Source organism: Aotus nancymaae, unplaced genomic scaffold (genome assembly GCF_030222135.1).
Source record: "Aotus nancymaae isolate 86718 unplaced genomic scaffold, 86718_ANA_hifiasm-v0.15.2.pri h1tg000018l, whole genome shotgun sequence".
NCBI lineage: Eukaryota > Metazoa > Chordata > Mammalia > Primates > Aotidae > Aotus > Aotus nancymaae.
Window position 1 is genome coordinate 13,358,348 of NW_026988430.1, and position 27,723 is coordinate 13,386,070.

General features: G+C 47.7%; 2 protein-coding genes across 5 annotated transcripts in view; one reads left to right on the forward strand and one right to left on the reverse strand.

Annotated features, from left to right (window-relative positions):
• The first annotated feature begins 308 nt into the window (after positions 1–308).
• Positions 309–26,794, forward strand: ELAC2 (elaC ribonuclease Z 2). Of its 2 annotated transcripts, XM_021676091.2 has the most exons (26): positions 309–553; positions 1,168–1,218; positions 1,354–1,424; positions 2,455–2,519; positions 4,138–4,195; positions 4,895–4,963; positions 6,385–6,504; positions 7,492–7,550; positions 11,292–11,350; positions 11,445–11,517; positions 12,493–12,605; positions 14,029–14,124; positions 15,028–15,166; positions 15,249–15,334; positions 17,282–17,448; positions 18,979–19,072; positions 20,586–20,724; positions 21,300–21,338; positions 21,466–21,575; positions 22,210–22,309; positions 22,387–22,507; positions 22,755–22,833; positions 23,425–23,569; positions 24,221–24,433; positions 24,767–24,878; positions 25,964–26,794. In XM_021676091.2, exons 1-25 carry the CDS (start codon positions 309–311, stop codon positions 24,842–24,844), a joined length of 2,589 nt encoding a protein of 862 aa, XP_021531766.2. In that variant the 3' UTR covers positions 24,845–24,878; positions 25,964–26,794. The 2 variants fall into 2 exon arrangements, with proteins under 2 accessions (XP_021531766.2, XP_064234355.1); XM_064378285.1 differs by lacking the exons at positions 24,767–24,878; positions 25,964–26,794 and having other exon boundaries at positions 24,221–24,637.
• Positions 26,050–27,723, reverse strand: part of ARHGAP44 (Rho GTPase activating protein 44) — a 203,132-nt gene continuing 201,458 nt past the window's right edge. For 2 of the 3 annotated variants that reach the window (XM_064378288.1, XM_064378286.1), the window contains one exon: positions 26,050–27,151. In XM_064378288.1, the coding sequence (XP_064234358.1) occupies positions 27,012–27,151 (140 nt within the window). In that variant the 3' untranslated portion in view covers positions 26,050–27,011. The remainder of the gene's footprint in view (positions 27,152–27,723) is intronic. The other variant, XM_064378287.1, reaches the window with a different exon arrangement.

Sequence of the window (27,723 nt, forward strand, 5' to 3'; positions counted from 1 at the left end):
CAGGAGAAAGGACGGCTTCCGGAAAAAATTGGGACTAGGAAACCGGAAAAGAACCAGGGGCGGGGCCGCTTGAGACGCTCTAGTATTCCTCTACTCTATGGCCGCTGCCAATTGACAAGTCCCGAGCGGTAAGACTCCTTTCTATTGGATGACCAGCCTCGCGTAGGCGGGCAGCTCTGTGCGCGGCGCGCAGCTCTGTGCGCGGCGCGCTTATTGGCTGGATCCGCCATGCGGAGTGGCTGGGCGGTGCATGGGGCACGCGGACGGAGGTGACCGGCGACTTTCTCTGTTCTGGTGGAGACAGGCGCATGTGGGCGCTTTGCTCCCTGTTGCGGTCCGCGGCCAGGCGCACCATGTCGCAGGAGCGCACCTGGTCGCAGGGATCTGCCCGCCGCCAGCGGCCGCCCAAGGACCCACTGCGGCACCTGCGTACGCGAGAGAAGCGCGGCCCGCCGGGGTGCTCTGAGAGCCCGAACACCGTGTACCTGCAGGTGGTGGCCTCGGGTCGCCGGGACGCGGGCGCCGCGCTCTACGTCTTCTCCGAGTACAACCGGTCAGTGCGCCGCGCCCGGAGTCCCCTCAACGAGCCACGCCCAATCCCGCCGGGCCCTCAGTGCAGTAGACCTCAAAGCATCCGGGCACTTCCCAGCGCTTCGGCTTCCCTACTTCACACGTGTGGGATTTCACTGTTGCGGGGATTCTTGGAGTTTTAGTGGTTGGGAACCCCCAGATTCCTTGCATCCATGTGACTTCTGGGGATATATGAAGAATTTAAGACTTGAGTCTGAGCGTCCTCTTCCCAACCGTTGGGCCCCGGCCTGGCACTCAGTACTCTCGGAGCTTCATCCTCTTCCGTGCACCCCAAGGCCAGTGCGTCGTTGTTAGCATGTGGGGTGGACCGATCTGGTGAAGAGCCAGTGGTGGGGAAAGGACCCATATTGGCCCAGCAGCCACACACACGGGCCCCCACTCCCACCTCTTCCAAGGAGGACTCAAAACCCACCATCCTAATAGCAGAAATGTGGCGTGGTAGTTCAGCGTAGACTTTTAATTTTTTTTTCTTTTTTGTTCTTTTTCAATTAGATGCTACAATAAAGCATCTAATCGGTGTCAGAGAGTTTACAGAATAAAACCTTCTGAGTGACTTGTGTAATGTTTGTCTTTTAGGTATCTCTTCAACTGTGGAGAAGGCGTTCAGAGACTCATGCAGGAGCACAAGTGAGTCAATCTCTTGCCTTTGGGAGGAATTGATTATGGGGCTTGAAAGCCTAAATGAGAGGCCAGTGTTTTTCTAATAGCAAAAGTGGTCATTGCTATTCATGTTATCCTGTTCAAATGTTTTCTCATTCTTAGGTTGAAGGTTGCTCGCCTGGACAACATATTCCTGACACGAATGCACTGGTCTAATGTTGGGGGTTTATGTGGTGAGTATGTTCTTTGTAGTGTCAGAGGCTGGTGGTAAGTCTCCGGAATTTTAACCTGCTTTACCATTTTTCTGAGTCTGGGGTGGGCAGCTAGACGTTTTTTTTTCAGTGGCATGATCTTGGCTCACTGCAGCCTCTGCCTCCTGGGATCAGGTGATCCTCCCACCTCAGCCTCCCAAATAGCTGGGACCACAGGCATGCACCACCACACATGGCTAATTTTTTTTGTATTTTTTATAGAGATGGGGTTTCGCCACGTTGCCCAGGCTGGTCTCAAACTCCTGAGGTCAAGTGATTCTCTTGCCTCAGCCTTTCAAAGTGCTGGATTACATGGATGAGCCACCATGCCTGGCCTGGAATCTTTTTATACCAGCCCAGTCAGCTGCAGCACAGAGCATTAACAGCTGTGACTCAGAAGAGCAGATTTTAATATGGATACTGCCTCTTAAGTGTTACCATCCACTTAGTTTCTTGGGTTGCTAGGCCAGAGATTTGTGGCAGTAAAGTGGAGAGTCTAGCAGTGGTGATTATAGTTAATATGTTTACTGCAGATGCCATTGGCAGCCACCTGCGTACCCACTGTCCGGATTACCCAGTCATTTATGTCTGTCAACTGGGGAGGTCAGGATTGTGTTGCAACCAAATTCCATGGGCTTGCTGGCAGAGACAGGAAGGAGTGAAGAATCTCCCTTCTTAGGGCTGAGGCTGGGGTGAGGCACTTAAACGGTGCAAAACTGAAGTCCAGCCCATCACGTGCATGATTCTTTAAATTCTCCATACTGGGTGCCTTGCTGCTTCACCCTGGTAACAGCTCGCCCCATTCTAGAGGCATTTAAAGAATATTTGGTGTCCGTTAGACCTCTAGCCAGCAGCACTTCTGCTCTGTACAGGTTCCGTGGTGATACTTCCGAAGCTGGAAGGAGGACATGTAGATAAATACCTGGATTAGCTGGATTAGTATGGGGTGCTCCTCTTGGTAGTGACAACAGGTCAAGTTGATGAGAGATCTGATTTTATTCATCCTTTTTAGGAATGATTCTTACTTTAAAGGAAACCGGGCTCCCAAAGTGTGTACTTTCTGGACCTCCACAACTGGTGAGTCTTCCCTCACTCACCTTTCAATACCAACCTTTCTTTTTGTAATGTCAGTAACAAGAATTTTCCTTTTTGCAAATTAATCTTCTGCCCTCCAGAGATACCTGGTAGTTGAAATGCTTCACCTTTCAAGTTAAAAAGACTTGAGTTCCAAACCTGATGAACTGTGTGACCTCGAACAAGTTACTTTACCTTTCAGAGCTTTTGTTTATTCTTCTATAAGATTACTATAATGTTTCATAGAGTTGTTTTTTCTTTATTTTTTTAAATTTTTTGTGGATATGCTTTTACACAATTCATAGAGTTGTTAAAGATTAAATGATGTAGCACATCTAAAGCACTAGATCACTTTATGAGATGTTTGGCACCAAGTAGGCACACAAGAAAGGGTAGCTTTTCTTTTTATTCATTAAATTTCCGACAGCTTACCTTTCAAACCAGCTTACTACCCTCTTGAGAAGTCTTGTGTATGTTGTTGAATATAACAGTTCATTTTCTAGTTCTTAAGAAGAAAGTCACCAAGACTTTCTTGTTAAGTCTTTCCCCAAAATAACATTTGAAATCCATCCATTTGTCTCTTTTATTTTTATTTTTTTGAGTCGGAGTCTTGCACTGTTTCGCAGGCTTGAGTGCAATGGCATAATCTCAGCTCACTGCAACCTCCGCCTCCCAGGTTCAAGCAGTTCTCCTGCCTCTGCCTCCCAAGTAGCTGGGATTACAGGTGTTTATTGTTTGGATTTTTAGTAGAGCCAGGGTTTCACTATGTTGGGCAGGCTGGTCTCAAACTGACCTTGTGCTCTGCCTACCTTGGCCTCCCAAAGTGCTGGGATTACAGGTGTGACCCACTGGGCCCAGCCTGAAATCCATCCATTTGTCTCTTTTTGAGGCCTTCCTTATCTCTGTTTTCTACACCGGTAAACTACAAAAGCCTCCCATATCCATTCTTGCCTTCCTATAATCCATCTGCCACACAGCAGCCAGAGAGGTCACTTTAAGACAAAAGATTGGTGTCACTTGCTACCCTAAAGCCCTTCGTAGGCTCCCCCTTGCAATACAGTCCAGAACACCGTCATATAGCCTGCAAGTCCTATAGGTCCCAGCCCCTACCCACACTTCCATCTGTGCCCATCACTGAGCTGCAGCTTCCACCGCTAACTCTTAAGCCCCTCTAACTCCCTGTTCACTTTAGGACTCGTCCATCCACTAGTTCCCTCTCCCTCTTCTAACTGCTGCCTATATTTTACTGAATCTTCAGGGCTCAGCTAGAGGGTCACTGACTCTAGAACTGTCTCTTCTCCAAGCAAGTTGGATCCCAGCCCTCTGTATTTTTCATTTTCCTTGCAGAGCACTTAGCATAATTGCCACTAAGCTATTTTTGTTACCGTGTTTCACTTTGTCTTCTCCACTGGTCTGATTAAATCAAGGACTCCATCTCTTTCCTGCTAAATCCTTGGCATATGACATAGTGGACGCTTAGTAAACATTTGTAATAAATGATGTTCCAAATACTAAGGTTTGTTTTATGTTGACACCTATTGGTAACTTTTAAAATACTTGAATACTTGCTGTGTTCTACGTTTGTTTAACCATAATTGCTCATTTCTTTGTTTTTCATTAGGAAAAATACCTTGAAGCAATCAAAATATTTTCTGGTCCATTGAAAGGAATAGAACTGGGTATGTCTTTGTCTGTGACTCATTATCTGCTATTTCTTACTCATATATGCCCTGACCTCTCAAATTAGAATCCATTAAAAACATCAAAATTAAACCTCAAAATCAAATGCTTCATCACCATGAAATGGTGGTGGTGTTTTGGTTTTGTTTTTGTTTTTTGGACGGAGTCTTGGCTCTGTCACCAGGCTGGAGTGCAGTGGTGCGATCTCGGCTCGCTGTAACCTCCACCTCCCGGGTTCAAGCGATCCTTCTGCCTTAGCCTCTGAAGTAGCTAGACTACAGGCACACGTCACCACACCCAGCTAATTTTTTGTATTTTTAGTAGAGATGGGGTTTCACCATGTTGGCCAGGATGGTCTCAATCTCTTGACCTTGTGATCCACCCACTTTGGCCTCCCTGAGTGTTGGGATTACAGGCGTGAGCCACCGCACCCGGCTTTAAATTCTTAATTGATAGTCACCAATGATTATAATGTCCTTTTATCTGGCTGTAGTAAATATAAATGGCTGACAAAAATACATTTTTATTTATTTCCTAAAAATTGTAATCTCCTTAGACAGTCTGTTTTTTGTGTCAGAATCCCACCATAAGACTGAGGCAGTTCACGGCAGGCAATTCCTGCTTGGTGATTGTGAAGTTAGTCTTTCCATATGTCTTCACTAATGCAATCACTTTGCTGTTGTGTGGTTTTCTTGTAGTTGTGCGACCCCACTCTGCCCCAGAATACAAGGATGAGACCATGACAGTTTACCAGGTCCCCATATACGGTGAGTATGAAAGCCAGATGTCCCAGGAGGCGGGTGTAGGTCCTGAGTAGAGAGAACATGGGTGATAATAGAAATGGAACATTTGCTTTAGGCACCCTCGTTTGTGTTCTGAGCATGATTAGAAAATTTAGTTGAGGAAGAGATATATGGTTCCTGCCCTTAAGGAGCTTATAGTCTTATGGATAAGCACCTCTAACTCATGCCTAATGATAGTGATTATGCTTTGGAATATTACATCATCAAGCACTGTTGGGAAATAGATTGTGTTCCAGTTTGCACATTCATTGCTTGGAAGTTTTTTCCCCACAGGCATAAGTACCCTCTTTTGATGACAGGATTGTGAAGAGGTTTACACAGATAGACTTTTTAAAATAAATAATTATAACAGAAACCTAAAAGATGTGTTGTTAGGGGGTTAGAAGCTCCTACAAACTCTGAAGTACCAGGGCCAGGTGATGTGGTCTTCACTTAAGAAGAGTCAGTCTTGTCCTGAGCTTGGCTAAAGATATTCCGTGTCTGGTTTTACTTACATATGAAGAGAATACCAAGCAGTAGGGGTATTTCTTTGATAGTGCTAACTAACGTGATGCTTACCAAGTGCCGATGGATAACAGACCAGAGCACCCAACAAAGGCCAGAGAAGTCGAGAACCTGGCGAGGAGATGAGGTTTACGCCGACTGTGGGCGGCAGGGAGGGGAGGAATGTGCTGGAGCAATGGCACAAGTGCTCATAGGCCAGTGCTGTGACAGTCTGAGCAGCACTCCCGTGGCCTGGCTCGCTACTCCTACTCACATGTCTTCTCTCACCTGAGCCCTGCTGTAGCCACCCCCAGCCTGAGTTGTTCCCTCTGCTGTCCATTTCTAGCACCCTGTTCTTTGCTCCATTGCATGTAGTAGTTGACTTTCATATGTTATTTGTGCAATTGCTATTAACATGCTGTTTTGCTGATCATTATTTTTTCAGTGCCCAGTGGCCCGAAATGAATGAACATACGTTCATTGTCGTTGCAGCTGTGCTTTAGCTTCTCAGAGCAGCGAATTTTTTTCCCTTGATCTTGAGCCTTAACTAAATGTAAAATGATGCTCCTTCTCCTAGAGATAGGTACCATTTGGGCATACTTTTTTTTAGTAGGATTGGTGATAATAAATATGCATGTCGACAACCCACATTGTTTACATAACACATTGTCGAGTTGGTAAAAATGAGCAAGGCTGTGCACTAAGCAGAAACAAAAAGATGAACAGGACATAATGCAGCCCAAAAACAAGGTAGAAAGGTAACTTATTAGTTATTTCTTACTGTATAGTAAAAGGTGTGCTGATTTAATTGGCATTCTGGCATTCCCATGTATGAACATCTGGACTTTGGCTGTGAGCTCACCTTGTGCAGTGTGTAATTTGGTGGTGTCTGTACTGACCAGGTGAACCGAGGAGTGGGAAGCACAAACCATGGCAGAGTCCAGAAAGGCCTCTGGGCAGGCTCAGTCCAGAGCGATCTTCAGACTCCGGGTCGAGTGAAAATGAGCAGCTCCTTCCACATGGTAATAGTATAAACAACGCAGAGCAGCAGAAAGCCTTGCGTTTTCTTAATTCTCTGCCTCATCATGCTTGAAGAAAATCATTCTTATAAGAAAACCGTGTGTGTAAAACCGATACTTCTTCCTGGGCTCATTATAACTTGGCCCATGGGGAGAATGAGAAGGGTTGTTGTAAAGGTGGCAGCCTGGAGCTTTAATAACGACCAGTCCAGGGCCTGGGTAGGCCCAAAACTGTGTTCTGTTTTCCCAGAGGAGAACAGGGCCTGACAAACTGATTAATTTTGTATTTTTCATCAGTGAAACATTCGTGCAAATTTTTCATTAATGTGGAAACTAGAACTGCTAAGCCAGTGAGATAGTCACATCAATGAGAGGATCTGCATCTCTTCTTCCAGAATGACAGCCCACTTGGAAACGGAGTTAAAAGTCCAGGATTAGATGTAGCTCAGGAGTTGGGCTGCTTCCGCAGTTTGTTGTCCTTAACAGGAGGCCAGCGTCGGCGAAGCTCAGCAGCTCCTCTTTCTGTCCCGAGGTCGTGTCTCGTGTCTAGTGACTGAGAACAGGCCGACCTTATATGCTGTCCTCATTTGGATGGCACCAGGTGAAGACTGACACCAGCATTTTCTCTGCAGGCCTTTGAACTTTTGTGTTATTTCATATATTCTAATATGTGTTATAAAGCACATTACAATTTATTTTTTCTCTCTCCTCTCCAGTCCTAGGTAAAGTGTGTCATTTAAAAAAAATTTTACTTGCCAAAGTTTTTCTGATGAGAGTTTTGTGTTTTTTATTTACCCAAACACATTTCCACATAAATAGGGGAAAAAAACGTCTTCTTGAGTTATTAGTGTCTTCAACCTCTGTATTGGGACAGCAGCATCCATTTAATTTTTATGTGAAGTGAAATTAGGTATTGGAGTCATACTCGGTTTGTGATGTCTTGACAACTTTCACATTTACCTTGTTATAATGAAATGTGCTTTTCTTCAGGTGTTAGCTGGAGAGGAGGGGCCAGGGACCCTTCCCTGGTTGTAGCTTTCATCTGTAAGGTAAGGGAGCCTTTCCGGAGGGCTGTACATGACTGGGGGCTTGGCCAGCAACCTTTGGTTGGCACTTATTTAATAATTTGAGGGTAGCAGCTCCTGTTACCTGAACCAAGAAGAGATAGCAGATCTTCAAATATAAATCAATAGAAATGATGCTGGCCATGAGCCTGCAACGAGTGTCACTACTGACCTTTCATGATTGTCGTCACTCGCAGGTTTCAGAGTTTAGATGCTCTGTTTCTCAAAATAACCCCATACTTTTATTTCCTTTTAAATTCTTTTCCAGTGCCCAGTCAGCCTCCGTATATATTCTTTCTTTTTTCTTTTGTAGAGATGGAGTCTTGCTCTGTCACTCAGGGTGGAGTGTGCAGTGGTGCGATCTCAGCTCACTGCAACCCCCACCTCCTGGGTTCAAACAGTCCTCCCACCCCAGCCTCCCAGGTAGCTGGGATTACAGGCATGGACCACCCATGCCTGGTTAATTTTTTTTTTATTTTTTTATTTATTTTTAGTAGAGACAGTGTTTTGCCATGTTGGCCAGGCTGGTCTGGAACTCCTGACCTCAGTTGATCCACTTGCCTTGGCCTCCCATAAGTGCTGGGTTACAGACATGAGGCATGGCACCTGGCCCATATTCTTTTGTATTTGCCAATAATCGATCCTTTTAGAATTTGGAATTTATTTTTATTTTATTTATTTATTTATTTTGAGATGGACTTTTGCTCTTGTTGCCCAGGCTGGGGTGCAGTGACGCAATCTTGGCTCACTGCAACCTCTGCTTCCTGGTTCAAGCGATTCTCCTGTCTCGGCCTCTTGAGTAGCTGGGATTACAGACGCCCGCCACTATGCCTGGCTAATTTTTGGTATGTAGAGACTGGGTTTCACCATGTTGGCCAGGCTGGTCTCGAACTCCTGACCTCAGGTGATCTGCCCATCTTAGCCTCCCATAGTGCTCTGATTACAGGTGAGAGCCACCTCGACCGGCCGAATTCAGAAATTATTGAAGGCAGCTGTGTTTGTTTTCCTTCAACTCCATCAGGCCTTTATTCAAAGTCTTTTAACTCCGTTTTACTTTATTTCCCTGCAGTAGTTAAGGTCTAACAGCAGATCGCTTGGAATATTAGCTAGCATTCACAAAGGCCTAGATCTGTAACTGTGAAATTGGTCAAATTCCATTAAAAATTTTTATTACGGTAAACTGTTTGTAAGATCTGACTAGTGGATTATTTTTAATAGAATTTTGCATTAAAATTTTATCATAATACAATTTGCAACCAATTTGTCTAAATATGTGAAAAGATTTCATTGCCTTTTTGTGGGCTTAGATTTTTTTTTATGTTGATTTTGAAATATATTTGGAATTTTTATCTAAATTCTAAAACCTACAAGTGAAAATAATAATGAAAGTAAGTAATAGTATTAGTTGCAAGATCATTGCCAGTATCATTTCTATCAATTTATTTGAGTAATGTGATTTTCATAAAAGTTAAGTATTATTGTTAACAGGCTTATTACTTATATGTTTCTCATTTTCTAGACAGCAAAATAATTTTCCAAACTTTAACAAATTTTTTATTTTTGGTAATCTATATTTATACTGTCTGATTTTTCAACTGTTTTTACATGGTATTCTTTAAATTGTATTCCTGCTTTCCTGAATAGGTAACAGTGAACATGATGAAATGTGACAAGCTCACTTTTACACACTCGGGCAGTTGCTCTATTATCAGGCAGCCATTCCTGGGGGCTGCCAGCTGCCTGCCCTGGCTTTTCTGTCTCCTTCCTTGCTGTCTTCTGCTGCTGCTTCTGAGGGCTTTTGTCACTGAATTAGCCTGTAACCCCTTTCCCCTCTTCTAATTAATTTGCTGCTCTTAGGTGAGGGTTTGGAAAGCAATAAAACTGAGCTGGGTCAAGTTCTGGGAGTCTCTGGGCATGAGGACCCGAGAAACTCATCTGGTGGAAGACCTTGGCTTCGGGCAGCTGGTGCACTATTGGGCCATATTGGCTGCATTCTGGCTCTCATCCGTCTTCCAAATACTCTGCATTCCTCAGAGAGGAACACATCTCCGTGGGTTGAGTTCAGCTCCTGGGGAGATGGGTTTCCCTGCCTTAAGTCTGCAAGTATCTTTTTTTTTTTCAAAGATGGAGTCTCCCTCTGTCGCCCAGGCTGGAGTGCAGTGGAGCCATCTCAGCTCACTGTAGCATCTGCCTCGCAGGTTCAAGCGATTCTCCTGCCTCAGCCTCCCGTGTTGGGATCACAGGTGCCTGCCACTCTGCCTGGCTAATTCTTGTATTGTTGGTAGAGATGGGGTTTCGCCATGTTGGCCAGGTGGGTCTCAAACTCCTGACCTCAAGTATCTGCCTGCCCAGGCCTCCCAAAGTGCTGGGATTAAAGGAGTAAACTACCGCACCCAGCCTTCAATTACCATTTATTTATTTATTTTATTTATTTAGAGATGGAGTCTTGCTGTGTTGCCTAGGCTGGCGTGCAGTGGCACAATCTCAGCTCACTGCAACCTCCTCCTCCCAGGTTCAAGTGATTGTCCTGCCTCAGCCTCCCAAGTAACTGGTACTGCAGGTGCCCATGACCAAACCCACCTAATTTTTGTATTTTTAGTTGAGATGGGGTTTTACCACGTTGGCCAGGCTGGTCATGAACTCCTGACCTCAAGTGATCCTCCTGCCTTGGGCTCCCAAAGTGATGGGATTACAGGTGTGAGCCACTGCCCTCAGCAGCAAGTACCTTTTAAACATTAGAGAGACATTTAGTTGCTATCCTCAAACCGCTTTGGGTGTGTGGAGAGAATGCTGGGTCATAACATGCTTGTTAATTATCTAAAGATGTCAGCCATCAGTCATCATTGTGTGTTGTGCACACTGAAGCTGTAATCCTTCATCTAGGACAGTATTTTTCAAAATGGAAAATTCTATAACCCTGAGAATAAGGATTTCAGATCCAAATTTGAGACTTAGCCCTTTGAGTAAGTTTTTGACTTCAGGGAGTTAAAAGAAGATGCACATAGTTGATGAATATTTAAAGGAGAAAATGAAAATCCAATGTAATTCAGCACTCGAAAGACCTATATGTCATTTCTGACTTTTTTCTGGTGTTGTGTGTAAAAAATTTTTTTTCCTATAAAACAATTATGAAGCTTTGTGATAGAATTATTGTTTGCCTTTCTAACATAATAGCATATTGAGGATTTTTAATTGTAATTTTTTTTTCCCAACATAAAAGCAATGACATTATATTGCCAAACAATTGAAAAATACAAGAGAAATAAAAAACCATCCATCCTTTTGTTAGCCTATCACTGTCGTTGTAATATTATGTTACATGCAGTTTGCTTGATGATTGCTCTGTTAGGCAGTGCTCTCTGGTAACATTCCTTTAACTATTAATTGAGGAGTGTAGAATGACAGAAGAGTGTTTCTCCTCAATGATATTTGAAGGATGCTTATTAACTTTCATATTCAAATGAGTTACATTATATTATATTTATAATGAGTTGATCCTAGGAAATAAAGCACTGTGATTTAAATCATTTTGACTTTTAGTACTAAAGCATTTGACAATAAATTACTTATTCAGAATACAGTATACCTTCTGAAAGCAATAAATACATTTTAATGAATTGTAGGAACACATTATTTTTTTTTAATCCAGAAAGATACACTTCTGAGAAAATTGATTAAAACCAAACTTCTTCCTTAGCCACTAAAATCACGTTTTCTTTGTTGCAGCTTCACTTAAAGAAAGGAAACTTCTTGGTGTTAAAAGCAAAGGAGCTGGGCCTCCCAGTGTGAGTGTGGGGGGTGAGGCTTCTGGGGCCTCCCTGGGTCACCTTTGCACTGAAGGAAAACACATCTCACAGAGGCCTTGCCTCTTCATTTCAGTGGGACAGCTGCCATAGCTCCCATCATTGCTGATGTCAAGGACGGGAAAAGCATCACTCATGAAGGAAGAGAGGTAAGAAGCCTGGTATTCTTGATGATTCAGCAGTTACAGGTAGGGTCTGGAGGAACATTGGGCAGAGTCAGTGTCTAGTGCAGGCCCCACAGACACCACTTTTGAAGGAAGAGGAACAGTTTGGATATCACTTAGCTAAGTGATAAAATGGACTTTTTTTTTTTTTTTTTTTTTTTTGAGATGGAGTTTTGCTCTTGTTGCCCAGGCTGGAGTGCGATGGTGTGATCTCAGCTCACTGCAACCTCTGCCTCCTGGGTTCAAGCGATTCTCCTGCCTCAGCCTCCCAAGTAGCTGGGATTACAAGCACATGCCACCACACTCGGCTAATTTTTTGTATTTTTGGTAGAGATGGAGTTTTACCATGTTGGCCAAGCCGGTCTCGAACTCCTGACCTCAGGTGATCTGCCCACCTTGGCCTCCCAAAGTGCTGGGATTACAGGCATGAGCCACTGCGCTCGGCCACAATGGTCTCTTTTATCTGTGCTTGTCCTGCATGTCAGCACAGCTGCATTTGAGTATTTTTGTAGATTGTCCATTCAGGATCCTATCATCCTCCTCCTCAAAGCGTGCATGCTTTCCCTGGTACTTGAGCTCAGGACAATGTCTAACAATAGACCCCTGATGGATGGGCCTGGGGTTTGTGGCCCAGAGGAATGTCACCGTATTCTTTGTCAAGATATTTCCTCTGACTTCTAAGGACATGAGGACCAATGGCTACAGATTGAATAGAACCTTAATGCACACCTCATTTCCTGGCCAGTGTAGTGCTGAAGTGCCTCTGCCTGCTAGTTACCTATTTATACATATCAACAAAGAGAGCAGGAGGTGCTGCCGGTGATGTGTAAAGCTGCTTTTGTGCTTTGTGTACCTGTCAGCTTTCTGGATAGGATATGTCATGTTAGCAGTTGCCTTGAAGGCAGTTCGGTTTGGTGGTTGACCTGTGACCCCAGTGGGCGGGCTTATTTGATTTTTCAGATTTTGCCTGAAGAGCTATGTACTCCTCCAGATCCTGGTGCTGCTTTTGTGGTGGTAGAATGTCCAGATGAAGGCTTCATTCAACCCATCTGTGAGAATGCCACCTTTCAGAGGTAATGAGGGTCTCTAGGGTGGGAGAAGTGAGAGCTGAAACCCAGCCCAGCGCCGACATGGGCATCTTGTGGCAAGAGCCCTGTTTCTGGCAGGGCCTGCTGTCTGGGTTTCAAATTCAGAGGCCAAGACTTCTACCTTTGGGTCGGTCCTACTCTCAGGATTTAAGTCATTATTGGTAGTTGGTGGGCTCCTGGGTACACAGACTCAAAAGTGAAATTAGAAAAGGTTGAAAACTGAAACCACTGAGGACTAGAAATTCAACTGGAACTGTTACAGCTCTTACACTACAAGAAATTCTGGAACCCCCTTTTGAGTTCTAACTAATGGCACGGATTATCATTTGGATTATTTTTAACCGAATTTGCTTCCATTACCTACATTGAAACGTCTGAGGTGGGTTAGAGTGTGAGACTGTCGTGGTCAAGAGTCTGTGTTAGGGGATGGAATCACAACTGGGCAATGTCTTTGGGGCCAACTGCCACTCTGTTTTTGTCCTCCAGCAAAGAACCAGTTTTGCAGTTCAGCTTTCATCCCAGGTGGAATCTTTGACCCACATATCTGAGTTTGAGTCTTTTCTCCAACTCATAGTAGTTTACCTGTATTTTTCCTGTTCCTAGTTGGTGTCTGTTTTTTCACTTGTTTTTTTCTACTTACCACAACAAATCCTTTTGGGCTGCTGTTCCCATTCCGAGTCAGAGTGTTAGGAGTTCATTCATAGTCGGCTTTATTCCAGGGTGAATGTGGGTGCCCTGGTAGCCCAGGCTTTGTATTTTAATGAAGTTTGGGGCAGCAGAACTTCTTCAGTGAACGAGGTGTCATCCGAGAGCCATGTGCATCTGTGCGATGATGCTGGTGGGGATAGATAAAAATAGCCACTGTGTATATTTCTTTTTAAAGGGAACTGGAGGGAAACTCATCAGCATGTTAGTAAGTGGTCCGTTGTCCAGGTGGTGGAATTTCAGACGATTTTCAGTTTTCATGCCTGTGTCACAGGTCCTCTGGAAGACAGACACCAAGGTGGCATTGGAGTGCAGGAGGTTCATTGGAGGAAATGCCGTGAGAGAGAAAGGAGAGAGGGAGCAGGAGGAGGCAGAGAGAGCCTGGGTCTGGCTTTGTAGGTCGGACCCCTGTGAGTGGAGAGGACAGGAAGGAACGGCAGTTCTGAGAAAGGATCCACCAGGCCAACTGGAAGGCCCAGAGCAGAGCTTGCCAGATAGAGGAGCCCCATGTCCACTGTAAATGGCCCAGCACTGGGGCCTGCTTTGAGCAGCCCCAGAAGAGCATGGCCTGGGCGTAGAGGCTGTGGACTCACTGCAGTGCCGCAGAGGGCTTGGTGGTACCTCTCCCTGGCTACATGGTTCCTGTCTTGGTATATCCTGAGTCTGTATCACTTTGTAAAGCCCCATTCTTCCTTCTGCCCAGGTACCAAGGAAACGCAGATGCCCCCGTGGCCTTGGTGGTTCACCTGGCCCCAGAATCTGTGCTTGTGGACAGCAGGTACCAGCAGTGGATGGAGAGGTATGGAGCCCAGCCCAGCAGCACTTGGGGCAACTCTTCTGGGTAGTGGTGCCTTCCCCTCTCCTCCCGTCTTGCTCTTTCAAGCACTACTTACCCTTCTGCACCTGCCTAAACTTTCTGTGGGATTCCTGCCTTCCCAGAATTCTAGGCGCCCTGATCTGTGCCACACTTGTGAAAAAATGCACCGCTAGGTGGCGCAGCGTCCACACAATTCCATTCATTCGGTACCCTCCACACTCTTCAGCTTGTCTGAACAAATACTGCCCTTTGGTTGAGGATTCCACCAGTGAATCCCAAAGAAGAGATTGCAGATATAAAATGATAGCTTCTGTTTCCTGAATGCCCACTTTGTGGCAGGCGGTGTGTTAAATACCCTGCGTTTCACTTCATTTGATGCTCTAGGGTCGTCCCCAGCAAACCTGGGAGGTAAATTTTAGTCACTGGAAGGAGGGAGCTTTACTTTTTCCTTGGGGCATTGCTGGCCAAGGCCAGGTGGAAGCGTGTGAGTTCAGCTCGGGTGCAGGGTGACCATGGGCTGCTTTTTGGCCCCTGCCGTGTCTCCCCGACACAACCCGTTCACCCACCCCTTGCTCCAAGGCCTGCTCTCCTGCTGGCTCTTCTTTCATTCCTCAGGGTTTGAGTCCCCTATTTGTAGGCCCTGGACATCTTTCTTCTTGTTTTTCCTCTCACTCTTCCCAGCACACCTGAAAGGCAGCTGAGATAGGGAACACCAGGCTTTGAGACTCCAGGAGTGTGACCATGTTTGGCCATGCAGTAACCCATTTTGGGCAAGTCACTGACCTCTTTGAACACCTCATCCCCATTACCACTCCTGAGCTTGGCGCCACTCCTCAGGGAACTGCTTCCTAACGTGCTACAAATGCAGGGTCTCTTTCATTACAGGTTTGGGCCTGACACCCAGCACTTGGTCCTGAATGAAAACTGTACATCAGTTCACTGCCTTCGCAGCCACAAGATCCAAACCCAGCTCAACCTCATCCACCCTGACATCTTCCCCCTGCTCACCAGTTTCCCCTGTAAGGTAGTGTCTCAGAATGGCCCCTTGTCAGCCCAGCTCTTGCCCCGTCGCTTTCTCTCCACGAATGTGTTTTCTCCCCTTTCAGGAGGAGAGCCCCATCCTCAGTGTGCCCGTGGTTCGGGGTGAATGCCTCCTCAAGTACCAGCTCCGTCCCAGGAGGGAGTGGCAGAGGTCTGTGCCATCTTGAACTAATGGAATCGTCTCAGTCCGGTTGGGAAACATTTCTGTAAATAGCCACATAGTAAATGTTTCAGGAGGCTCTCCAGACCATATGGTCTCTGTTGCAACTATTCAGCTCCGCTTTGAGCACAAAAGAGACACGGACAGTAATCTAATGAATGGGCTTGGCTGTGTGCCAGTATGAATTTATTTAGAAAAACAGCCTACTCCAGGCTGGATTGAGGTGGGAAGATTGGGGCCAGTAGTTCTCCTGTTCTAAAACTGTCCTGGAAACAGCACTGATAGAGCTCATTTGTTTCACAGTATAGAAAATAAGCAATGTATGATGAAGAAAGTCACCCATAATCCCGTCACCCAGAGACAATGGTTGTGTTGCTTAATTTGTATATGTGGGTTTATGGCCTGACGTCGTCAGTCTTTTCCTGTGTCACTAAATAATCTTAAGTGACAAGATTTTTATTGGTATTCCAAATAGGGATGTTTACTCATTTGGGGTGTTGCCAGTTTTTTGCTGTTTTAATGAAACAGTAAATGTCTCATATATAAATCTTGGATGGGAACTCTGTTCCCTTAAAGTCCTTCCTAAAGGGGGTTTACTGGCCCAGAGTGTGACACTTCTTAAGGTACTTGATAAATGTAAAATGCCATTTTGAAACCCTTACCAGTACACTCCAACCAGGAAAGTGAATAGCCTTACTTCCCCACGTATTTATTTATTTATTTATTTATTTATTTGTTTTGAGATGGAGTTTTGTTCTTGTTGCCCAGGCTGGAGTGCAGTGGCACGATCTCAGCTCACTGTAACCTCCGCCTCCCGAGTTCAAGCCATTCTCCTGCCTCAGCCTCCTGAGTATCTGGAATTACAGGCATGTACCACCATGCCTGGCTAATTTTTTTGTATTTTTAGCAGAGATGAGGTGATACCACGTTGGCTAGGTGGTTCTCAAACTCCTGACCTCAGGTGATCCACCCACCTCAGCCTCCTAAAGTGCTGGGATTACAGGTGTGAGCCACTGTGCCCAGTCTCTTTTAATTTTTAAGATCTGAACCTTGATTTTAAGTTTCCTGTCCACTCCACAGTGTTCATATTAGCATAGACCATGTGTTGGATTATGACTGGATGCTGTGTGTTGTTGTGGTTGGACAGGTGGAGCCCTTTAAGAGACTTTCAGTAGCAAGACTCTGGCCCACAGGCAGCATCACGGGGTTAAAGAACCTGGTGTCCCTTTGCTGGCAGCTGTACAGGCTCTTCACACTCAGCAGCCATTCACAGTCCTAGCCGACATTCAGACTTACCTTACGCTTGTGAAAAATACTGTGTAGGGCCTTCCCCAGACTTAGTGAATTATAATCTGGAGAGTTAGGCTTGGGACTCATAAGCTCCCAGGTGATTTTAATGCTCAGCCAGGTTGAAGAGCCACCTGTCCAAGGAGTTGTCACTCTGGGTGACCTGGGGCTTGCTAGGAAAGTGAGATCTTAGGCCTCGCTGCAGAGCTACTGAATTGGGTTCTACATTTTGCCAGAGTTCCTGGGTGTGCACATGAGTTTGAGAGTCACTCCTCCAGGACCCTGCTTCTCACCTGGGACCATTTACCCCTCAGCAGACATTTGGCAATATCTGGAAGCATTTTTGGTTGTCACAGCCTAGGAGGTGGGAGGTGGTCAGGGGTGCTGCACCAGGACAGCAGCACTGGCCACAAAGAAAACCATCCTGCCCTGAGCATCAGTAGTGCCCCATTGTCTGGCCCTGAGGTGGAGCGATGCAGCTTCCTAAGGGTGGTGGAGCAGAATTGCCCTGGATCTTAGGCATTTAGCCTTTAGTGTTGATCTGAAAGAACTTCCAGCAGATTGTCCCCCTGAATTTAATCTGGACATCCACATTGGGCTCTGCTGAGGCCATATATCCCATCATCACCTGAGATGCTTCTCTCCCTGCAGAGATGCCATTATTACTTGCAATCCTGAGGAATTCATAGCTGAGGCCCTGCAGCTTCCCAACTTCGAGGAAAGTGTGCAAGAGTACAGGAGGAGTGCACAGGACGGCCCAGCCCCAGCAGGTGATGAGGGGCCCGGAAGGAGTCTACAGGACGGCCCAGCCCCAGCAGGTGAGGGGGTGCCTAGGAGGAGTGCACAGGATGGCCCAGCCCCAGCAGGTGAGGGGGGCCCAGGAGGAGTGCACAGGATGGCCCAGCCCCAGCAGGTTAGTGGGGGCCCAGGAGGAGAGCACAGGATGGCCCAGCCCCAGCAGGTGAGGGGGGCCCAGGAGGAGTGCACAGGATGGCCCAGCCCCAGCAGGTGAGGGGGGGCCCTGCAGAGCAGCCATTCTTTCCTGGACTCAGCCCCCTGCTGCTATTTTCATGGCTTTAAGTAGCCTGCTGGCAGGGTACATTTTAATCTGGCTTTTCAGTTTAATCCTGGGCTTCTCTACATTAGAATTATCGCCATTGGAGGAAGAGGCTCTGGAAAGTTTAAGAATCCCAATTCCTGTGCCCCATCCCACCCAATCAGAGCATTTGTTGATGGCACCCAGGCATTCTTTAGGAGGCACACACCGAGTGAATCAGTTTAGTGAACTCCTGTGGAAAGAGCTTGGAACAGGGACTTGGTTGGCCAGGGATCTAGTCCTGGCTTTGCTGATGCATGTCCATGGAGGATCTTTGCCACATCACTCAGCTGAGGTTGAGGACCAGGTACAGGTTTTGTAACCAGGTCTCCTTGGATTTGAATCCTGACCCTGCCTCTCACCATCTTCGTTGAAGTCCTGGCCCTCTGAGCCTTGTCGCCCTTGTGAGACAAAGCATTTCCTACCTCGTAGAGCTGGAAGGATCCCACCGAAGCGCGTGGTCTTGCAATAAGAGCTGGATGCAAGGCAGACTCGGCACTCTTGAAATAAATTGACAGTTCCCAGCATAAAGTCATGTCATGTTTTAAATTTAAAAGAATTACAGCAATTCTTTTGAAGAAAGGACTGTAGAATTTATTTGCTCTTCTCAGATAGCCCTTTGGTGACGAATAGCCTGAGGGTCCCACACTAGTGTGAAGTCCTTTATGTGGGGGCGGTTGCCAGGGACCTGCCAGTCCCCCTCCTGGGAAGCTGGACAGAACTATGTTCCTTACCCATCTGTCTTCATCTGTTTTTTGTTATTTTAAAAGAATATGTGAGGATGGGTCATTTATAAAGAAAAGAGGTTTATTTAGTTCATGGTTCCACAGGCTGAGAATTTAAGGTCCTGGCCCTGGCTTCCAGCAAAGGCTTTCCTGCTGCATCATCATGTGGCAGAGGAGGGCAAGTAGGAAGGGGACGCTTGTGAAGAGGGGAAAACCTGAGCTGCACCCTGGCTTTATAACAGCCCCCTCCCTCAGGAACTAATCCATTCCCTTGAGAAGTAATCCAGTCTCCTGAGAGCCAATACTTATTACTGTGATAACTGCTCCCAGCCACTCAGGAGGGTCCACCCCCGAAGCCCAAACACCTCCCACTAGGCCCTGCCTCCCAACATCGCCATGCAGGGGAACACATCGCCACATGAGGTTTGGGGAGGAACCAGTGTTACACGAACCATAGCACTCATGGCTGCATGCTGGCTCACGTCTGACCCATAGAAATGGATTGTTTTACATGTGTTTTTTCACAGAGAAAAGTCCATACCCAGAAATCATCTTCCTTGGAACAGGGTCTGCCATCCCGATGAAGATTCGAAATGTCAGTGCCACGCTTGTCAACATAAGGTATGCTGCTTTCCCACGAAGCATCCTTCCATCAAGGGCTTGTTTACTTTTTACACATAAGTCCTGCTGCACTCAACCAGTCGATTTGAAAATGGAGCCGTATCAAGCCCTGTGACTTGTCATCTCCACTGGAGTGTCCAGGAGGAGCAGTGGCCTTACTGCATTTTATCGCCTTGGTAGCAAACATTTACTTGAGGAATCACCAAAATTCATCCCGTTATGTCTTTTTCTTTTTTTTTTTTTTTTTTTTTGAGACGGAGTTTCGCTCTTGTTGCCCAGGCTGGAGTGCAGTGGCACGATCTCAGCTCACTGCAACCTCTGCCTTCTGGTTTCAAGTGATTCTCCTGCCTCAGCCTCCTGAGTAGCTGGGATTACAGGCATCCACCACCGCACCTGGCTAATTTTTGTATTTTTAGTAGAGACGGGGTTTCTCCATGTTGGCCAGGCTCAAACTCCTGACCTTGTGATCCACCCGCCTCAGCCTCCCAAAATGCTGGGATTATAGGCATGAGCCATATACAGCAGTGGCGAGATGCGCCCTGATGTCAGAAATGTACGATCTGGGGTGTGTTTCTCTATGGATGAGGAAATGCAATAAAGCAGCTTGGAGTAAGCTGGGCTTTCACAGGGGCTGAGATTGTGGGAGAAGGGCTTTTTGAGTTGCTGACCAGACACCCTGCAAATGGCCCTTGAATAGCTGAAGCTCATGAGAAGGTGCTTTTGCTACCTTGCCACCCTGCTCCCCCCACCCCCGGAAGGTAATGTCTTAGCCCTGAGGCTTCTCTGCAAATTGGGTGCAGCCCTCTTAGTCTTCATGGCTCCTCCCAAAGAAGGAGGAAGGCCAGAGCAGGCCAGCACTCTTTCTACCTTGAAGCTCTCACTATCTGTTATGTGAAATGGACTGCACATCAGAATAGCCCAAGAAGCTTGTCAGAATCCAAGCTTCCAGAGCCCTGCCTAAAAGCAAGTCAGAAGCCCTGAGTGAAACCTGGGAGTCTACATTAACTAGCTCCCTGGATGAAGCACCTGCAGCCCGACCTACACCAGGTATCTTTGAGGACATGAGCTAAGGAAACCCTGGCCGCTTGAAAAGGGAAAATCCAATGGCAGCTGGACCTAGAAACGGTCGTGTATGGCTTTGTGCCTGTCCTGGTATCCTCCACAGAGGGTGTGGCCACATAGTCAATCTACTTAGTCAGATTCATTGTTAGGACTAAATGCTTTACACGCCCTATAGACTTTTTTTTTTTTTTTTTGATGCCCAGCCTTTGTGTAAGTATACTCTAAAGGGTTTCAGTGTTCGATGGATAATTGTTTGCTATAAGGAGGAGAGACAAATGTAAAATTACCTTTATGGTTAAGTTAATTGGCTCATATGTTAGCTCCTCAAAGAAAAGCACCAAGAGAGAAATTTCTACAGTGGCTTCCTGGTCTTGTCCAAAGCAGACATCAGCCTCTGAACTGTCAGCAGCCTTCCCTGTGCCGGTGACTCTCTTGCTCTTCTCTTCTGTAGCCCCGACACGTCTCTGCTGCTGGACTGTGGTGAGGGCACGTTTGGGCAGCTGTGCCGTCATTACGGAGACCAGGTGGACAGGGTCCTGGGCACTCTGGCTGCTGTGTTCGTGTCCCACCTGCATGCTGATCACCACACGGTGAGTGTTGGGCTGGACCACGAGCCTGGAGGAGGCGCTGCCACGTTGAGATGGTCCTTTGTCCTTGTCTTTTCCTCCAATTCCCAAACTTGCTCAGAGCTTTTGTTACTCTTCTCTAGTGAGGAAATGATCTTTTACAAAACTCTAGCACAGTCCTTCTGCATAACAAGAATGTCTTCTCTTTCTGTTTAGTTCGTTTCCTGCAGCAAGACAGGTTTGGGTTACCCAGTCTTTCTTGAATCTTGCCTTCTCACACGGCCTGCTCACAGGAAGCTTCGGCCAGATGCAGGAGGTGTGGCTGTGAGGCCCTCACCTTGGTCTCCTGGGGTGCTGGGCCCTGGGCTGTGCGCAGTTAACTATCCCGCTCCCCAACATGGGTCACGTTGCTTTCTGCCTCTGACATTTCAGGGTCATGGCGCAGGGGGCTCAACATGTGCCACCCCCACTGCGGCTGTGTTAGAGGCTGGTGGCTGACATAGGGCTGCAAATCCTGCAAGAGGGAGGACTCCAGACCCTAACCCGAAGGAGAAGAGCCTTGGGGCCTGGCTAACGCCTGTCTCCTGTTTCCTTCCTAGGGCTTGCTAAATATCTTGCTGCAGAGAGAACGAGCCTTGGTAAGTGTGGCACTTGATTGACGTTTAGAGTTTCAGTGGTTTATGCGTAATCCACCATACCTCTTGGCACTCCAGTTTTCATTGAGATGTTCTGTCGTTGACTCGGCACTTGGATTTTTTGTTTCAGGCATCTTTGGGAAAGCCATTTCGCCCTTTGCTCGTGGTTGCCCCCACCCAGCTCAAACCCTGGCTGCAGCAGTACCACAACCAGTGCCAGGAGATCCTGCACCACATCAGGTGAGCATCCAGGGCAGCCCAGCCCTGCCGGGCAGCTTGCTGCCACCTCCTTCAGAAGCTCAAGGTTGACGCCGGGGCAGTTAACAATATCCCCCAGCAGTCTTGCCCTTGACATTGTCCCAGATGGCAGAAGCAGGGGGGAAGTGCTTTGGCTGAAATAAATCATTAGATGGTTCCCATTTAATGTTTATTTTCTTAGAAGCATTTCTTCCCAGTCCTCATTTGAGTTCTGAGCTGCTTTCTAGACTTTGACCAGCTTTTCTTCATGAGACAATTCCAGAGCCATGCACCCAAATAGTGGCTAGCACAGAGATTGTCCACACCAGGTATGTGGCCAGCTGGGAGGTGACACCATCCTCACCCCAAGGGGAAGGAGTCCCCTCTGCTGGAGTTGGCCGTGGCCTGTGCTGCCTGAGCCGGAGGCAGCGTTCACCTGCTGGGTTCCTCCCAGGGGCCTGGAGGCTTTGGTTTGGCTTTTTATGTTTCACAGCTGTTTTCTCATCTTAGCGACTATGATTTAAATCATGTTTCCTCCTAAGAATGATTTTGGGGCTCTCCAGCCAAAGACATAAACTTTGGTTCCAGGTATCCAAGAAATGTTTATTATCATTTTAAATGTTTTGTCTTCTTACAGTATGATTCCTGCCAAATGCCTTCAGGAAGGGGCTGAGATCTCCAGTCCCGCAATGGAAAGACTGATCAGTTCGCTGTTGGGAACGTGTGATTTGGAAGAGGTAAGGGGCACAGCCGCAGGCATTGTGGGGGTGAGGTGGGGAGCAGAGCCGCAGGCCCTCCAGCCCTGCCCTTTTAGTTTCAGACCTGTCTGGTGCGGCACTGCAAGCATGCATTCGGCTGTTCGCTGGTGCACACCTCTGGCTGGAAAGTGGTCTATTCCGGGGACACCATGCCCTGCGAGGCTCTGGTCCGGATGGGTGAGTAGAGGAAGAAGCAAGCCACCGTGAAGTTGCCCTGGGGTTTGTGTAGCTGGAGGTGAATGCAGGTGAGTTTGCAGGGAAACATCAGCAGAGGCAGCAGACTCAGGTCCCCACCCCTGAGAGTCTCTGGTTGTTGTCCTAACAGGCAGACACAGGGCCAGGGGGGCTGAGTGTTGACACCCGTAAATAGCATGTGACCAAGGGCTGTGTGCTGCTCTCGCAGAGACTTGTGCTTCTTCTCCAGGGAAAGATGCCACCCTCCTGATACATGAAGCCACCCTGGAAGATGGTTTAGAAGAGGAAGCAGTGGAAAAGACACACAGGTAGCAAAGGCCAGTTAGTCCTGGTCGCCCGTATCCTCTCCCTCCCCCAGCATGTGAAACTGAGCAGCTGTATGTTTGTGCCTCCTCTGATATGGGGCTGCCCTGCTTCTTACCAAGGGCTGTAGGGGCTTCCTTGACCTGTGGCAATGCTCAGGCCCTTGGCCTTTATTTTTGCAGAATTTTCTAGGCAATTTTCTAGAGCGAGGTGCAGTTTTTTTTAAAGCATTTAGAAATAGGCTGAATAAACTATAAGCCATGTCAGGGAATTGCCAGGGGCAGGTGGGGTCTGCGGGACGGAACGTTGGGCTGTTAATTCCAATGAAAGTGCATTACCCCCGGTGGGTCCTGTGCTTTCTCGGGTACCCTTGTGGACAGATTCGGCAGCCAACACAGAGGGCGGGCTTCATTCTGGGGAGTATGTGGAGGATCTGGCCCTACGGGGAGATTGTGTTGGCTGCAGAGGTGCCCGTTAGGAAAACTCACCAGCTTCCCTGGGCGTCCTTGCAGTTGAGGGCCAGGGGCTGTACCACTCTCTGCTTTGCAGTCTTGCACTTGGGTTCAGCTTTAGTCTGCTCTGTCCTTTGCCCGCAGCACAACCTCCCAAGCCATCAGCGTGGGAATGCGGATGAACGCAGCATTCATCATGCTGAACCACTTCAGCCAGCGCTACGCCAAGGTCCCCCTCTTCAGCCCCGACTTCAACGAAAAAGTGGGAATTGCCTTTGACCACATGAAGGTCTGTATGTCACGCAGGCAGCATGGGGCAGGGACAGGGCAGGGAGACGGGACGCTACACACTGAGTAGAATGGTCAGCTGGAGTTTGCTTTCTGGTTTGGAGCCACCCAGGGAAAAGAATACCTACCCATCACTAACCAGGTTGAACCGTGTTGGGTTTGCTGTCAGAACCACCTCCTGCAGGAGCCAGCTAAGTCTTCAGTTTCAGTTCACTGGAAATTTCTGAGAGTCTTTTGAGACCTGGACTGTTCACACAGTCATGGCATTTGAGTCTCAGCACAGACCTGTGAGACAGGTGGTTGCCTCTTGTGAGTGGGAAAGCCAGTCCTGACGCCAGCCTTCTGGAATGAAGGGGCAGGGCACGAGCCAGGCCTGGATTTTCAGGAGCCTGATTTCAGAGCATCTGGACTGCCCTCCCTCCCCTCTCCTGAGGCCCTTCCTTCGCCAGGCCTGGGGAGCCTCTGACCCCTTCTTTAAAGGGCTGCCTCCATGCCATTCTTTTTTCCATTACAACTGTGGCCCACTGGCTTGCACTCAGTAAGAAAGGGGAGTTGGCGCTGCCGTGTGGGCACATGATTGCCTCCCTCCCAGCTTCTGTCCCCCACCCCTGCCCCTCTGAGGCGTGGCTTTGTCTTGTGTTGTGTCTTACAGGTCTGCTTTGGAGACTTTCCAACAGTGCCCAAGCTGATACCCCCACTGAAAGCCCTGTTTGCTGGCGACATCGAGGAGATGGAGGAGCGCAGGGAGAAGCGGGAGCTGCGGCTGGTGCGGGCAGCCCTCCTGTCCAGGAAGCTGGCAGGTGGTCCGGAGGATGGGGAGCCCCAGCAGAAACGGGCCCACACAGAGGAGCCACAGAGCAAGAAGGTCAGAGCCCAGTGAAGAGCTGGAAGTGACCCTGAACTCTGAAGGCTGTGTGTCTGCTGTCTCACACACGCCCTTGTATCTGCTCTCCTTGCTGGTAGAAACTGGACAGTCCACCCAGGAGGCAACTCAGGATGGGTGGTATGGAGTTGTGCCAAGGCTTGGGCTCCCAGATAAGCATTGGTCCATAGACACCTCTTAGAACTGGTGCCTGGCACAGCCGCGGGACAGGAGGCTGCTACACGGAAACAAGCAAATGAACTAATTCCATTGCAAGGCAGTTTTTCAGGAAGTCATGGAGACACAGACGGCAGCACCTTTTCTCTAATCCAGCAGAGTGATTCCCCTGGACGCCAGAGAGAAGCCACGCAGCAAGAACACTGGGTCCAAGGGTCCGAGACTCAACAAGAATAGTATTTCAGCTGCAATAAAGATTGAGTTGGGAATTGTGAGTTCTTTCACTTCCTCCTGCTGTGGTTACAGAGCAGGGTCTGCTGCACACTGCCTTGGAGAAGGCTTTCTGTGCTGCAGGTGGCAGCTGCCTGGTACCCAGGGGCCTTGGAAGTCAGCTCCCATTGCATGAGCACCTCTGGAACCTGTCCTCAGAGAGCTACCCTCGCTCACCAAGTCTTTTGACAGAACTCATGCTGTGCCAGCTGACAGCCAGGCATGCTTTCCCTATCATCAATCATTGAGAGCCCGGCCAGGCTGGTGTCACTGGTCAGGGAAATGCAAGTCTTCTGGTTGTTGTGGGTAAAAGTGAAGACAATAGATTTGCTGTCTCTTGCTTCCATGCTGAGAATGGGGAGCACTTTGCCCTTGAAGGTTTTGAGAAATGTCACACTGGGCTGGTTTCCTTTGCCCTCCTTGTGGGATTTACAAACGCGGATTAGTGCTTGGAAAAATTGAGAGCACGTTCAAAGTTGAATCTAGAATTTACTGTGTAGTCTCCCTACCCAGGAGAATATGAAAAGAGATTTAGAAACTCAAGGGACAAGCAAGAGATGATAACCAGGGACTTGGCTTGACACTGGTGGTGACCTTCGGGTTCCATCCTGGCACGCATTTGAGATTGACAGCCATGTCCCCACAGGTTTATTACAGCAAGAGCGGATGCCAAGGTCAGGGATAATAAATCTATTTTAATAACATTACTTTTGACAACGATTTGTACATGTATTTAAAGATAACTTTCAACCCCCACCCTTACCCCAGACTCCATTACAAATTGAGGCGTGAACTGCCCTTGCCAGGAAGTGAGCAAAGCTGTAACATCAAAAGTCTGCATGTCCCATTCAGAGAAGGGTGACTTTACACCGTGTTGGGAAAAATAACTAAGCATTTCAGTTTTTCATTGTACACCTGTACATTGGTTTAGATTGAATGGCTCAAATTAAACAAATATAGAGAGATTTCATATATACAAATATTATATCATGTATAGGTATATTATATCTATTTTAAAAGGATAAAATTTTAAACTTTGACGTTGCATGCATGGACCACATCTTTTCTCACTCCCCTAATCCCCAGGTGTGAAGAGGCTCCCCGGTGCCCTCCCGGCCCTCGTCCCCATGACTGGATGGGACTTCATGAGAAGGGATGAGCGGCTGACGCTGGTGAGCAAAGCAGGCCACACTGCAGGCCAAGCCCGTGGGCCGGTGTCTCCGTGGCTGGTTTTGCTTTCCTCCACATGCTCTGGGTAACGTAATTATTGCTATTCAGTTTTAACCTCCAGAAAGAAGAGACAGGCTCTAGGACCCCACAGACCTAGTGAGCTGGGTGCGTTTAGGTACCTAGAGGGGTAAAATTAATCTCAAACAGCCAATCTATTTGGGGACATGGAGGCCACCTTTGGGCCTTTCAGACACTGTCAGGATTGTTTTGCAGATTCAGAAGTATAAAATGATTGTAATAGGAGCTTTCAGTCACACAGTGGAAAAAGGAAAACTTAGGAAGTGAAACAAATTTTTGTTTTCAGCCATTTACTTTGGAGTCTACTGAAGGGGGCGGCCTGAAAGGTTTTCTAGTGGCAAGCTCCCCCCGGCCACAACCAGTAGCTGGCAAAGGTCAGTGCCCCAAGACTGCTGGAATCCTGGACCTGGTCCAGTTGTGGGTGAAAGGGCCTGCTGTCCTGCTTCCTTTCTGTGGCTGTTAAACTGATATTGCAAGACCTGACAAGAGCTGTCCAAAGAGAAGGTAGCAGCCCTCGGGTCTAACCAGGCAAAGCAAGCGCCTCGCACACCACCCCTGACAAAGGACGTTCCTGACCAGCCTTTGGTGGAGAGGTGGGTGCTGCTTGGCATGGAGGCTGAAAGTGGATCAAAAGAGGCACAAAGTCAAAAGGCAAAGGTCAAACAAAAGGCCAAAGTCACCACCCGAAAGGAACAAATAAAATCTGCACCACCAGCATCACCACACGGACTGGAGATCACAAGTTTCTGCCAAACTCCAACTTCATGTTGGCAGTGGCAGGAAAGAGCCAACAGAGAACACTTGGCAAGCTCACGGACGCTGCTCCTGGCGGCGTTCCTGGGGCCCGTGATGTATGTACACGTGAGTCAGGATGGGCGGTACCATGTCAGAGGGCGGTGCTCTCAGACTCCTCCTCCGAGTCCCTCTTGTCAGTCACTGAGTGTCGCCGCACGTGCTCCAGGGGACTCAGGCGGAGTGTCGACCCGAGCTCTATGTGGATCGAGGGGATATCAAAGTGGACAAGATCTGGAAGGCGGCAGAGAGAGGTGGTTGAAAGGGGGCTTCCTAGCAAATGAGAAGCGAGTTGCAGGCAAATACAGTCAGCCTTAGGAAGCAGGGGTGGTGGCATTCTAGGGATAGATCATTTGGAGGTCGGTTTAAGTTATTCTAGGGATAGATCATTTGGAGGTCGGTTTAAGCATTTGGTTGCACAATCAGGTTGTGGTCATGCCTGCTTCGCTTCTACCCCATACATTGTTAGAACCAAAGCACCCAGGATGTGCCCTGTGGTTCAGAGGAAGGCCAGAACAGCGCTTCCCTCCCAAGCCACAGGGTGCTTTCTTCTTGATAAGAAGGATGCTGAGTAGGGTCTCAATGACATCTTTTTGGGGATCTATATCAGACCATTTCATTCCCCAGAATCTTCAAGGACAGGGCATGAGACAGTGGAAAAGGACCCCTTTCTCCTCTCAAGCCTGTGAGTGCCTGGGGGAACCCTGAGCCTGTGTCCTGACTCTAAGAAACAGCTGCATTTTGGATGGCTGACGTGGGCAGAGTAGAAGGTCTCCCTTAGGACCCTGGTCATCATTGGTGCCAAC